The sequence below is a fragment of the Andrographis paniculata genome, unplaced genomic scaffold (genome assembly GCF_009805555.1).
Source record: "Andrographis paniculata isolate CXL003 unplaced genomic scaffold, ASM980555v1 Contig69END, whole genome shotgun sequence".
NCBI classification, from domain to species: Eukaryota; Viridiplantae; Streptophyta; class Magnoliopsida; order Lamiales; family Acanthaceae; genus Andrographis; species Andrographis paniculata.
In genome coordinates, this window is record NW_026137605.1 from 147,542 (window position 1) to 160,153 (window position 12,612).

Consider the following 12,612-nt stretch of genomic DNA (forward strand, 5'->3'; position numbering starts at 1 on the left):
TTAAATGTTAAGTACAAGATTTTATTTTATTTTTCCTTATAAAGATCTACCAAATATCCATACAAATTTTTGAGTTTATTTGATTTTAATTTCAAACTAAAAATACTATTACTATTCAATACTAAAAATATAATATTTTCTCCACAAAATATCACACTAAAATATTTTTAAAATAAAAATAAAAATTCAAATCATAACCAAACAAACTCATCCATAATTATTTTATTTAAAGAAAACATAAATAAACAAAAAGACACAGAAAAAACAAAAAAAAAACATAAAAATCCTGGAATATTCGAAAATAAAAAACAAATAGAAATAATATAAGTAAACAATCCCTTGATTTTAAAGATACTTTTCTTTGATATTTCAAGTATCGTTTCGTACAAACACAATTGGTTGTTTTTTGTTTGGGTTTGTGCAATAGTGATATAAATGATTTAAGAGTGTACTTAGTTATCGGTTCAAATTAAAATTAAAAATTAGATTAAATAAAATTAAAAAATATATTTAATATTTTAAAATTTACATCTCAATAAAATATATATATTTACAACATAAATACCATTTTATAAACAATAAATTTTGTAGTATTTTTTTTTTATGCCGAACCTAATACCGTGCAAACTAGACCAGACAGCAAGTCACACTAAACAAATCTCACGGTCACACATCAACTCCTAACCACCGGGACATAATTTTCTATTAAAGCTATATTATAAACATCCATTCAAATAATATTTTATATATTTTCAAAATAAATATCATTTTATAAACAATAAATTTTTATAAGGTACAAACATACAAAAAAAATTGTGTTTTGATATATATATATATATATATTTCAAATAAATAGAGTACGCATATATTATCTAAAACTCAACATTGAGAGCAATAGAAATGAAACCACCTCAATAGTTCCTTGCTGCAACTATTCAACACAATCAGAATGGTTTTATTTCAACAATTTGCAACCCACAATTCAAATCCTATTCAGTTGGACATCATCAAACACTCCACACTACTCTCAATCCATTAGAAGAAGAAGTCTCTTTTCACAAATATTTCACAGGTAATGAATGTAAGAATAGAAGAATTGACCATCATAATCAAATATCGAGAGTTACAGCCTCACAAAAAGGCAAACAGTTGGAACAAAATATCTACTTCAGTAGTTTTTTTTAAGTGATAACCAAATGAGGCCCAAAATTGTCTCCAATTCAATTTTATAAAGCAGCCATTCCACCAGCAAGAATAATTAATGCGTCGTGTTCTTGAAAATGGAGGAACTAAATTACTGAAAACTCAGGCAAAGAGTTGTTACCAAAATCAAGGCTTGAAGGCTATGGAGAGCCCAAACTTAGGAGCTGCGTTTGCGGCCTTTGTGTCGTACTCTGTCGATACTGTTGCAAAGGATTTCGGTCTCCACTCCCGCTGGGTTAACACGGCAAGCTTCCCACTGTAGGAGAGTCTGGTTTTGACTGATGTGAAAGCATCAAGTTTATGGATGCTCCCAATGCTGAAGGTGTTCTCAGACCCGGACAGGCTGTGGGTCATTTCAGCAGCAACCTCAGTTCCAGTTAACGGGTTGACTAGATGCACATAGGAAGCCTTCACGGTTTGCCCCTTATCAGCTCTGCATCATAAATGAAATGGTATGCATTTATATATGTAAACAAACACAACAGTAATATCTTCCTATCCATCAGCTGAAAACTGTAGGAGAAGTGGCTATTTAACATGGAATCAAATCTGCATTAACAACTAGTTGATGTAAGCGTTTCACAACTATGCCAATGTGGACATGATGAAAATATTAAAATTTAAGTAAATATAATTTCCATGATGAAAAGATGTTCTCAGGATGCATGATACATGAAGAGGAGATATGCAGAAAAGAGTAACAAAAAGGCTTTGGAAACCACACATCAATAATCTCCTCAATCTAATATAATTAGATCAAGTTTTGGATCTAAAGTGGTTACTTCTTTTCATACAAATCTAAAAATAAAATTGGACATTCAATTCAGTAATTCAAAATTGGGAAAAAAGGAAGGGTTCAAACTGAATTTCTGTTAACAGAAGACAAAAAGAAAGAAAAGAAAAGAAAAAAGAAAAGCATATTTGGTTATTTGGTGAAAAATATATATAATTACCGAATTCACAGATTCCACATCTTAGTTTTGAATAGAATAGCAAAGCACGTCAAAATTTTCATATTCAAAAATTATTGATCTAAATTTACCATGTAATCAATCTTGCATCCCAACCATGCCTGTACGGAAATATGTGTAAAGGGAGACAGAAATAGAGAACATTACATACAGTATGACAGCTGCTGAAAAGTCTGGCTTGTTGAAGCTGATTCCAGCATTACACTTTGTAAAAGACGAAGTGGAGGTATCGAATCCAATTTCACCCCCAACAGCTAGATCATTAAAGCCTGTTGCTGCAGCAACCTCTAGAAGAGGACTTGGGTGCAGGCCAATGCTGGAATTGATGACAGCATGACGGTGATTGTAATGCACATCAAGCTGCAGAAATACCTTTTGTTGGTGAATACCCAATCCATAATGCTTGTACGAAAGAATATGCTCAATTAGGACAAGCAGTTTCAGTTTTCACATTTATCTATTATGGTTGTAAATGTTACCCATAATATATAGTAGAAGACAGCCATCTTCCAGCAAAAACAAAAATTAGCCATCTGTAGAACTTCATGGTTAACATGCTGACGTCCTGCTAATACTTTTTACAGAAATAACTAAATCTGATTGATGTAACCACAGGCAGTAGGCAAATGTTAATAGGATTTCCAATCCCTAATAAAATTTAAATGATCACTTTAATCATCTCTTGGTATTTTAGAAAACATAACACTTTGCTTTTCGATTTCTCCTGGCTAATAACATATCTGAAATAGGCAACCTCCACAGTAATGAGCGTCTTAAGCGTCAAAGCTTTACAAGAAAGCAAAACAATTACCTTTCCAGATTTGTGATCAGGAACACTAAAGCTTATTGCTGCTTTTGTACCAGGTGCCCAATCATAAGTCACCTTGGTAGAAACCTGCAAGTAAATGAATCACACAAGTAGCATTACCATAATGCTAGAAAAGAAAATCATTCAAGCAGTGTACAGATACACAAACACATATATAATAATGGTTGACCATTGTCGTACTAGACTGATGAAAAATGTTACTTCACATCCCTGTTATTTAGTGAAAAGGGAACAGACTTTAATGAAGGAGAAGAGACAATTCTAGTCTGTCTCACGAGGAAAAAAAAAACCCTACTTCATATTCTGTTGAAAATGACTTTGGCATCAGTGTCCCAGTGGCTGATTCCATCTCTGTTCTTTGTCGTGGTCCTTGGTTGCCACTAACCAATTTCCATCACCTTCGAGATTTTTTGAAGTTTTTCTCGTTTGATTCTATTAGTTCCCCCTTGTTCCAGTTTATATACTTCAATCATTTTCCTCAGTACTTTTTATATTTAGAATGTTTATCCACATGTACCTTTGTAATTGCATTCTATATACATATATACCATTACATACATGCTGTTATTTTAACTAACAACATAACCATATTATGATATGTTAGAAATGTTAAGTCAAATAGTTTTAATATGAATTAACGTTGTGTGCATTCTATTAATATTGAAAACAGAATTTTTTTATTATATAAATTCATTTTTCTTTTTTAAATTTATTCAATATCTCACTGTGCAGCACCATTCAGCCAGTCACTTGCTAAACCAAAAATAACAAATATCTCTACAACAAATGTTTTAGAATTTTGCAAAAATTAAAAAAAAAAGGAAAAGAAGTTCTTGGTCTTACGCTAGAATATGTATCAACTTTAACATCGACAGTAGTTTTTCCGCTTTTGTACTGTGTACTAATGTCACCAATGAAGATTTCATCTTTCTTCACTCCAGTGGCAGTAAAGCCCTGTCAAAATAATAGAAACATCTATTATATTTATTTTCCATTGAATAAAAATATGTACTTTAAGGTATTAGGCATGTCGCACATGCAATCTACTAGTACCATTTCAATGATTGAATCAAAGAAAAGCCAAAATAAGTAACATAAATAATCTTCTGATGATTCAAAGTCAACCACTTCAAGCATGGTATTCCATCCTTATTTTGTAGCATGTACAATATGATTTTTTAAGGAAAAAAAAAAAAAAAAAAAAGAGTTAGATATGTTGTTTCTTTAACCAGAGTCCAAAAGGGTTTTACGTGACAAAGAATGGTATTACTTTTATAACACAACCTTGAATGTAAGAATAATGTCATGCTGGTCCTATTGACAGCTCACGCATATCATGAAAATAAAAATGAATTATTGACAACAACCTTAAAACACAAACAAAAGATAAAATTTTATATTACCATTCCAGTAGAACTTGGAATTGCAAGGGAGAACTTCTGATCATAATTGTAATCTTTAGTCAAAAGATCTGTAAATATGTACTTATGTTAATTTAGAATGGTGTGATACTAAAGCAAGACAAATACAAGGCCAAATAATCAAATATTTAAATAAAAAAATGTACTCCCTCCGTCCGAGACACTTATGCCTGTTTTTCATTTTTAGTTGTCCGCTAAACTTATGCAATCTATTTATAATAAATAACTTTATCCACTTATAATTTTATTACCTTACTTTATCGAATAATAACCAATATGCTATTACTCTATCTTTTATGAACTATTTAATAATTTTCTATAATACTATTACTTTACTTTTTACTTACCTTCTTTTATATTAAAATACTATTATTCCTTAGTATTCGTTCTAAGACAAAGTGGCATAAGAAGCCCGAATGAAGGGAGTAACAAATAAGCTTTCAATATTGGTCGGGTGGTTAAGCAAGAGCTTAATGACTATCAAATGGTATTGAAATTCAAATTGCAGCCAACACCCTACACTTGTTGAACGTATGCTTCAAATGTTGCCGTGCTATCTGAGCTCCAGTAGTGACTAAGCAAGGTTTCTGCCTATACACTTCTAAAATATTTCGTTATCACTTGTTTGTAACTAAAATAAAATTCTTTATTATTTTGATTCATCATTAAGTCTTATCTAACAATTTGGTGTAACCATTCAAAAAAGAAGAGAGTTAATTTAGCGTGATTTGCACATCAGGGACATAGTTAGTTTCAAAATAAATTGTATGAATTCTGCTGAAAATCAAAATGATTGGGAGCATTAAACCAAACAAAATTCTCTCTCGATACATTCCTCTAAAAATCCAATTTGTTCAAAGGAATCTAAGCTATTATAATAGAGCAGCTTCTACAGTTTGTGCTGCTGGAAGACAAAAAAATCACGTATGAATCACCAGAGAAAATAAACAGTTAAAAAACAAATATACAGAGACCTCAGAAAAAAAATAATAATAATTCATAAAGGAGACATTAGAGATAACGTAAAATCTAATGGTTATCCAACACAGAAAAATAACAGCTACCTCTTGCACGCCGGCCAATTTCCGAAAATGGAGCCGGACCGTTTCCCATGGCCTGCTCCTTTCACAAAACGAAACACTTCGGGAAAAAAGTCCAAACTTCTATAAAAAAAAAAAAAAAAAGGATGACTATTCATTATTACAGCTATACAACAGAGTGATGTGATGTCATCAGGTTGCCACTGCAATAATTGAGAAAAATTAGAAGTTACACCTCTTCTAAAAAATACATTGTCAAACCATCCTGATAACCGCCATATCAAGTATAACAATTTTAGTCACAATAACTTGGAACTCCTAAATTAACGAACGAAATTTCATCAATTGCACAGGATGAATGTGACACACTAAATATTTTAAAAACTAACACATTCGAAAACAGATGGCCATCAAAGAAGCACGGTTAACGCAATCCTGGAGAAAAACAAAAACAATTCGGCCATTGGACACTGGAAAAGAATTGAATATCGAGCACAGTTAAGTGCAGCTAGGTTTAGTGCAATGTATCACATTATGATTTGTCAAGAACCCACAATCACAAAGGCTTAAAAGATGAGATTTACAGTTTCTAATTCGTTTGCTAGCCGGGGCCCAAATATCACAATTTTTGAACACGATCATATGTATGTATCCATGCCCGAATATCACAATTACAATAACAAAGCTACCACAAACCACAGGATCCAAATCCAATTCACAGATTTTTAACCTTTAACAGCACAGGATGCACACGAACAAGTTAGCGACCAAAAACACAAGGCAAAACAGATTTGGTGGTGCTTCACCACAATCCATGGGCTTCAAGAATATCAAATCTAAAGCCCATGTACCCAGAAACTTGAACTTAACAGCAATATTCAGCACCAGGACATTAATAGACCCGCTCAATTAGAATCGAAAACTACAACAATCCAGAAAAGTTGCCAAAAATCAAAGGCATACCAGCAACAAGAAGATCTCGCAGCAAATCCACGGCGGAACGACACGATTCGGAGGTCCGAGACCTAGGGTTCCGAAGGCCGAGACCCTCGATCGGCAAATTGGGCTTGCAATTGGACCCGCGCAGAGATCGAATTCGAAATGGATAGGGTGGGTTTGTTTGTTTGTTGGCGGAAAACAAATGTACAGTATATTACTATTAAACCAGTTTGGATATGGACTTTGAGGTCCGGTCCGGCCGGTCCGGTCCATCTACTTTATCCATATTCATATTAGGTCGGGCTACGCGGCCCGTTCCCTTCCTTAATAAACTAGTTTCATTATCATCAATATCAACCGCCAAAATTTGCTCCAAGTTGTATTTATCTTTTCTATTTATCAGTTCACGTAATTATTTTTATTTAAGACATTCAAATAATTTAAAATATTATGAAATATTCATCATCTCTACTCCACTGAATTGTTGAGACAAGATGACAAAGATGTTGTTGAATTGTGCATTAATAAATGTATTTTACCGTGACATATCTAAATTGAATTATAGTATTAAATATTTGAACGATATAAAAAAATATTTTAAATTTTCCATCCGAATAAGTCATCCTCACATACACTTAAACATTCAATTAATAATGAATAGTTGATACAAATAAACTTACTTAAGCAAATCAAAAAACAATTCTAACTTAATTAATTAGTAGTATAACTTAATTTATTAAAAAAATTAAAAATAGCAACAGAACAGAAGAGAGCTCACACTTGTGTGGTAGTGGAGTATATTATAGATATACAGAATATGTAGGTAATTAATTAGTTGCCCACGACTACCAACGCATAACTATAACCGAAATAAATAAAAATGAAATAAGTAGTAGTATATAGTACCAACGAATTTAATTTAATTGGAAATAGGTGAAAATGAATTCCGTGAATGCATGAATGTATGTATGTATGTTAATGTCATCGTAGACGTGAAGAGCAGTCGCCACCATTTGTGTTGATTCCATTTGATTTGCTTTTAATGCTTTGCTTTGTTTGATTGATTTGTGTTTACACACGAATTAATCAATCCATTTGGAACTCTCTTTCCCTTTCCTTTCCTCTCTTCCGATTCCGTTTCCGTTTCTCTTCCCCTTCCCCTTCCCCTTCCTCGCCGTCGATCCCTTTGCTCAACATTCAACCGGAGGATACGATTCGATTCGATGAGATATAATAATAATAATAATAATAATAATAATAATAATAGGTGGTAATCAAATCGCATTCATTTGATTTCCTGTTCCGATTCGGTTTAATCATTGCGAATTGCGCCAAGATCGATGATGAACAAGAGGAGGACGCTAACCATGGATTGGGATGGTTTGGGGGACGACGACGACGACGACGACCGCTTCTTCGAGTCGTGTCCGCGGGTTTCCTCGGCCGATTTGTGTTCGTCGGACTCGGATGATGGCGAAGATTTCGAGGATAGTCGGATGTCGTTCGCTTCGGCGGTCTCTACGGTGTCGAAGAAAAGCCTCCACCCTGTGGGATCCTTCGCAAAACCCCAACAATCGATGTTGGCAGGGTACGATATGTGGATGTCTGAGCCAGGGGATATCAGAGAGCGCCGCAGGCGTCTTCTACAAGGCATGGGCCTCGCAAGCACCAAACAAATGATGAGAATCGCCAGCCGGAACGAAGGCGCAGAAGCTGCTCCTGCAGCTTCACCGCTTGTCGATTCGCGGCCGACGGTTAAAGGAACCAGACGAGACGATGAGCCCGTCTCCATCTCTTCCTCTGCTGCTGCTTCACCGCCCGTCGTCGATTCGCGGCCGACGGTAAAAGGAACCAGACGAGACGATGAGCCTATCTCCATCTCTTCCTCCGCTTCCGCTTCTCCCTCTCCTTCTCCTTCTTCGCCTCCACATTCATGTCCGCGTCCAACTCCAGCTGCTACGCTTGTTAGATCTAGGTCAGATGGTGATATTGTTGCCTTCTCGGCCAAATCCAAGCTTAATAAGATAGATGAACGAGGAGGAGGAGGAGGAGGAGGAGGAGGAGCAGGCCCTGTTACATCCAAACACAGACTATTAACTAGAACTACATCAGAGATTGTGGTACCAGTCGGACGTCGTGTGTGCGGCTACTCGAGTAATTCCGATAGAATGATGTCCGCAGGCGCCGGAAGATCGTCGAATCCAACCAGCAATTCATTAGAAGAAGAATCTGATGGTGCATTCTGTGCATCTTTTCTGATAAAGAATTTGGACACGGGAAAAGAGTTCGTGGTGAAGGAACAGGGGTCGTGCAACAAGGTGAGTGATATCCAGACCGGGAAGCAACTAACCATGGAGGAGTTTGAGAAATCTGTTGGATTCTCGCAAGTGGTGAAGGAGTTGATGAGCAGGCAGAATGTGGCGAGAGGTAATCCGGACGACAGGAAGATCAACCATTCCTATTTGAGCAAGAGCTTCAGAAACAGCAAGAAAAAGGGAGCTGCAATCTTGAAGAACATCAAGGGAGTAGCAACTGCAATCCGGCACGATCATAAAGAGCACGACTACGACTCCACCGAAGATCATAAGCCCCCCAAAGCCACATCGAAATGGGTGAAAACTCGCCAACACGGCAAGACCTGTAAAGAATTCACAGCACTGCACATGACTCAAGATATTCAGGCGCATGATGGTCCAATATGGACGATCCGATTCAGCAGCGACGGACAGCTCCTGGCCACTGCAGGGGAGGATAAGGTGATTCATGTCTGGGAAGTGCAGGAATGTGAAGTTATGTCTGCGAGTGGCACGCCGCTTCATTCCACGGCTGCCGTTGCTTCTTCAGACCGCGCCCCACTTGCAGAAATAACACCTTTGCCTTCTGACAAGTGGAAAAAGATTCGAAGCTACAGGAGAAAGGGCAACTCGATCCCAGACCACATCAATGTGCCGGAAACTGTTTTCGCACTTTCGGAGAAGCCAATTTGCTCTCTCGAGGGTCATCAAGAGGATGTTTTGGATCTTTCATGGTCGAAATCCAAGGTCAGCTTCTACCAAATTTCATTATCTGTGAGGCTGTTGAATCTCAGCCACGGAATTGTTAACGAAGCTGTTAATCCCTGCAAGAAGTTAAGTTTTCTTAGAATCAACTCACCGCTTGCAATTGGTTTTCGGAAAACGGTTGATCCTCCTTGTCTTTGCAGCTCTTGCTGTCATCTTCAATGGATAAGACAGTTAGGTTGTGGGATCTAGAAAGCAGGACATGCTTGAAAGTGTTTGCACACAATGACTACGGTGAGAAGTCCGAAAATCATTGATAATGAAGTTGTTTCCATAGTATAGTATTTGGCATGGATCACAGTTTGTACACCTAATGAGTTTATGATATGGCAGTAACTTGCATACAGTTCAATCCAGTCGACGACAATCACTTCATGAGTGGTTCGCTGGATGCCAAGGTCCGTATCTGGAACATACCCGATCATCAGGTCGTGGACTGGATAGATCTCCATGAAATGGTCACTGCAGCAAGCTACACCCCTGACGGCCAGGTAATCTCGATCATGCATCCGCATCATCCCTTACATTGTTGTCTCGATCTGCTCTCTCAACACTCAAAACTAATTTCAGGGTGCTGTGATCGGCACTCATCAAGGGTACTGCCGATTCTACACTATAGATGGTAACGAAACGAACTAACCGAACCAACAGCTGCTAAGTTGACTCCTCCACCTCCTCTGTAATGAAAGAGCGTCTCTTCTCTTACCTTCATTGATCCATCCCATCGCAGATCATTGCAAACTGGAGTGCAGCAGCAGCGTCCGAATGCGCACCAAGGCTCAAACTAAGAAGCTCCCCGGTTTTCATCATTCTCAACCACAAACCAACAAAATCACCGGTTTTCAGGTACACTCCACTCCCTCGATCGCCTTCACTGATACAATTCGTAATGAGATTAATTGCTCCTTCTAATGAATTGTTTTCTGCAGTTCAACCCATGTAATCCGTCCGAGGTGCTCATAACCTCCACGGATTCCCGAATTCGACTCCACAACGGATCAGAGCTGGTCCAGAAATACAGAGGCAAGATACACACATTGATAGATCGATAGATTGATTCGTCCACTACTACCATTAGAATTGGACTTAGAGTTTTTGCCTTCCCTGGCAGGGTTCCGGAACACGAGCAGCCAAATAGCAGCATTCTTCAGCCCGGACGGGAGACACGTGGTGAGCGCGAGCGAGGACTCCCAGGTGTACATATGGAAGGTGGAGGAGTCGAAGCCTCAGGGGCAGGGGGCCGACAAGAAAAACCGGGTGACTGTACAGGCTCACGAGCACTTCCACTGCAAAGACGTCGCCCTCGCTGTCCCCTGGCCCGGCGCCGCCATCCGGAACGAGCCCCCCCTGATGGTGGACCTAAGCTCCAAGCGCCACTCCAGGCGCATCGCCACCCCGCCCTCCCCCACCCACGACCCAGATAGGAAGCAGAACAGTCTGCTGCCCCCACTCCCACTCCCACTCCCACTCCCACTGCCCGGCCGGAAAGCCAGCAGCGTTACTGCAGATCAGGATGATTTGGGGCAGTCCGGGAGGATGGACCCCGCCGGAATTGGTGTAGCCAGCAGCAGCAGCTCCTCGTTCGACGGCTCGTCCATGCCCATGTCGCTGGGAGAATCGCCATCTTTCATCTCCGGCGGGTCATCGAGGTTCGAAAACGGGAATGGGAATGGGAACGGAAATTGGGGGATGGTCCAGGCGACGGCGTGGGGGATGGCGATGGTGACGGCGAGCGTGGAGGGGGAGATGAGAGTGTATCAGAATTTTGGGCTGCCTCTGAAAGTAGGTCGGCAGCCCACCAATCTCTTCCAACACTAAGAGCATGTGCAACGCGGTTCTTTGATTTATGGGAGAACCCATCCGTTGGACTCCGTTTGCGGATATATAACTAATGGCTTAATTTCCCTAAAAGTTCGAGCTTTCAAGTGAGACTGTCATTAGCATCCGACATAGTATCAGAGCCTGGCGTGTTAAAGACTCCTGTCCCGTTTGAGCTTGAGGTTTTAGGTGAGATGGTCATTAGCCTCCGACACCACCTTTTCTGATGTAGCAATGCACCATCAACCAAATAAAAAAAATAAAAAAAAGTGTAACTTAAAAAATTGAAATAACTTCTATCATGCTGTATACACAAAACCGACAATCATAAGAATTGCATAGTATCTTTCGAAATCATTTAAATACTTTTCAAGTTTACATATTTATTGTATGTTTTAGCAATTGAGTAAAAAAAAATAATGCAAAAAAATACTTATATTTTTTCTAACTTTAGCTTTTAATTCTTCAAACCACCATTGTCAATCAAGATTTGAAAGGATTTAAAAAATTGACCTAAACTATTACTTGAATAATCTTTTCACCCAGTTATCATTTTGAAAATTATACTGCTCAAAAATCGTATTGTATTCAATTAAGAAATCATTTTCTTCTTAAAAATCATTCCCACACTTGCTAAAATCATGTGCAAAAAATTTTAATTTATAAAATAATCCCCACTTAAATATTTTATAGTATTTTGATAGATATACTAAATACGTAATTTGTGAAATGTCTCTAACCATTTAGAAGCTAATAATTTTGCCATTGTTATATCTTCAAAAGTCAAAATAGTATTTCTTCTCTGACATGCTATAACAAAGATTTTTACATATTAATTTTATAGTCAATCTATATTCGTTCTTCTATAATTTTGTCAATAAATCGAATTTAAACAGCACATATGTGAGCATGAGATTTGTGAATGTATCAAATTTATGTAGAAATTATGATATCTTATTTACACAAAAATAGTAAATGTTATAAATATTTGTTGACTTGTTCTGTCTTTCACATACACAAATTCAACACATCTAATTTCACGAATATTCACTGGCATAATTTCAACTCATACCAACACAGTCAATTCTCAATCGTAATAAAATCAAAGAAAATAAACAAAGAACATCACCATCACGTCTAAAGCTAAGACCAAATAGAAAGGGAGAAAATCGAAACCTCTACAACAAAATTAATATAAACTTCCGTTGTACATAAAATCAAGCAACTAATAGAAAAGAACTAACAAATCAATTTCAGCCGGAGAACATAATATATTCAAGGAAGTATAAACTCTCCAAAAAAGAAAAAAATCTTTTACCAAAGGCAAACAAA

The 12,612-nt window shown here is 37.5% G+C and overlaps 2 protein-coding genes across 3 annotated transcripts; one reads left to right on the forward strand and one right to left on the reverse strand.

Annotated features, from left to right (window-relative positions):
* Nucleotides 1-1,015: 1,015 nt before the first annotated feature.
* LOC127263749 (mitochondrial outer membrane protein porin 6-like) lies at nucleotides 1,016-6,593 on the reverse strand. 2 transcript variants are annotated; one of them, XM_051292949.1, is made up of 7 exons: nucleotides 6,428-6,593; nucleotides 5,489-5,587; nucleotides 4,407-4,474; nucleotides 3,847-3,957; nucleotides 2,986-3,069; nucleotides 2,326-2,534; nucleotides 1,016-1,636 (listed from the first exon to the last, which is right to left on the reverse strand). In XM_051292949.1, exons 2-7 carry the CDS (start codon nucleotides 5,535-5,537, stop codon nucleotides 1,330-1,332), a joined length of 828 nt encoding a protein of 275 aa, XP_051148906.1. In that variant the 5' UTR covers nucleotides 5,538-5,587; nucleotides 6,428-6,593; the 3' UTR covers nucleotides 1,016-1,329. The 2 variants fall into 2 exon arrangements, with proteins under 2 accessions (XP_051148906.1, XP_051148907.1); XM_051292950.1 differs by lacking the exon at nucleotides 6,428-6,593 and adding an exon at nucleotides 6,195-6,368.
* An 813-nt stretch (nucleotides 6,594-7,406) lies between these two features.
* On the forward strand, nucleotides 7,407-11,638 carry LOC127264026 (uncharacterized). Its single transcript, XM_051293361.1, has 7 exons — nucleotides 7,407-9,444; nucleotides 9,606-9,696; nucleotides 9,796-9,953; nucleotides 10,033-10,084; nucleotides 10,193-10,308; nucleotides 10,392-10,485; nucleotides 10,574-11,638. Exons 1-7 carry the CDS (start codon nucleotides 7,744-7,746, stop codon nucleotides 11,278-11,280), a joined length of 2,919 nt encoding a protein of 972 aa, XP_051149318.1. The 5' UTR covers nucleotides 7,407-7,743; the 3' UTR covers nucleotides 11,281-11,638.
* Nucleotides 11,639-12,612: the final 974 nt, after the last annotated feature.

Coding starts and splice junctions, on each gene's coding strand:
- LOC127263749 (XM_051292949.1), bottom strand. CDS start 5,537: ATGGGAAACGGTCCGGCTCCATTTTCGGAAATTGGCCGGCGTGCAAGA. Junction 3,958..4,406: donor TTCCAAGTTCTACTGGAATG/GTAATATAAAAT, acceptor TTATTTTGACAG/GGCTTTACTGCCACTGGAGT. Junction 2,535..2,985: donor CTGATCACAAATCTGGAAAG/GTAATTGTTTTG, acceptor GTATTTCTGCAG/CTTGATGTGCATTACAATCA.
- LOC127264026 (XM_051293361.1), top strand. CDS start 7,744: ATGATGAACAAGAGGAGGACGCTAACCATGGATTGGGATGGTTTGGGG. Junction 9,697..9,795: donor GTTTGCACACAATGACTACG/GTGAGAAGTCCG, acceptor ATGATATGGCAG/TAACTTGCATACAGTTCAAT. Junction 10,309..10,391: donor ACAAAATCACCGGTTTTCAG/GTACACTCCACT, acceptor TGTTTTCTGCAG/TTCAACCCATGTAATCCGTC.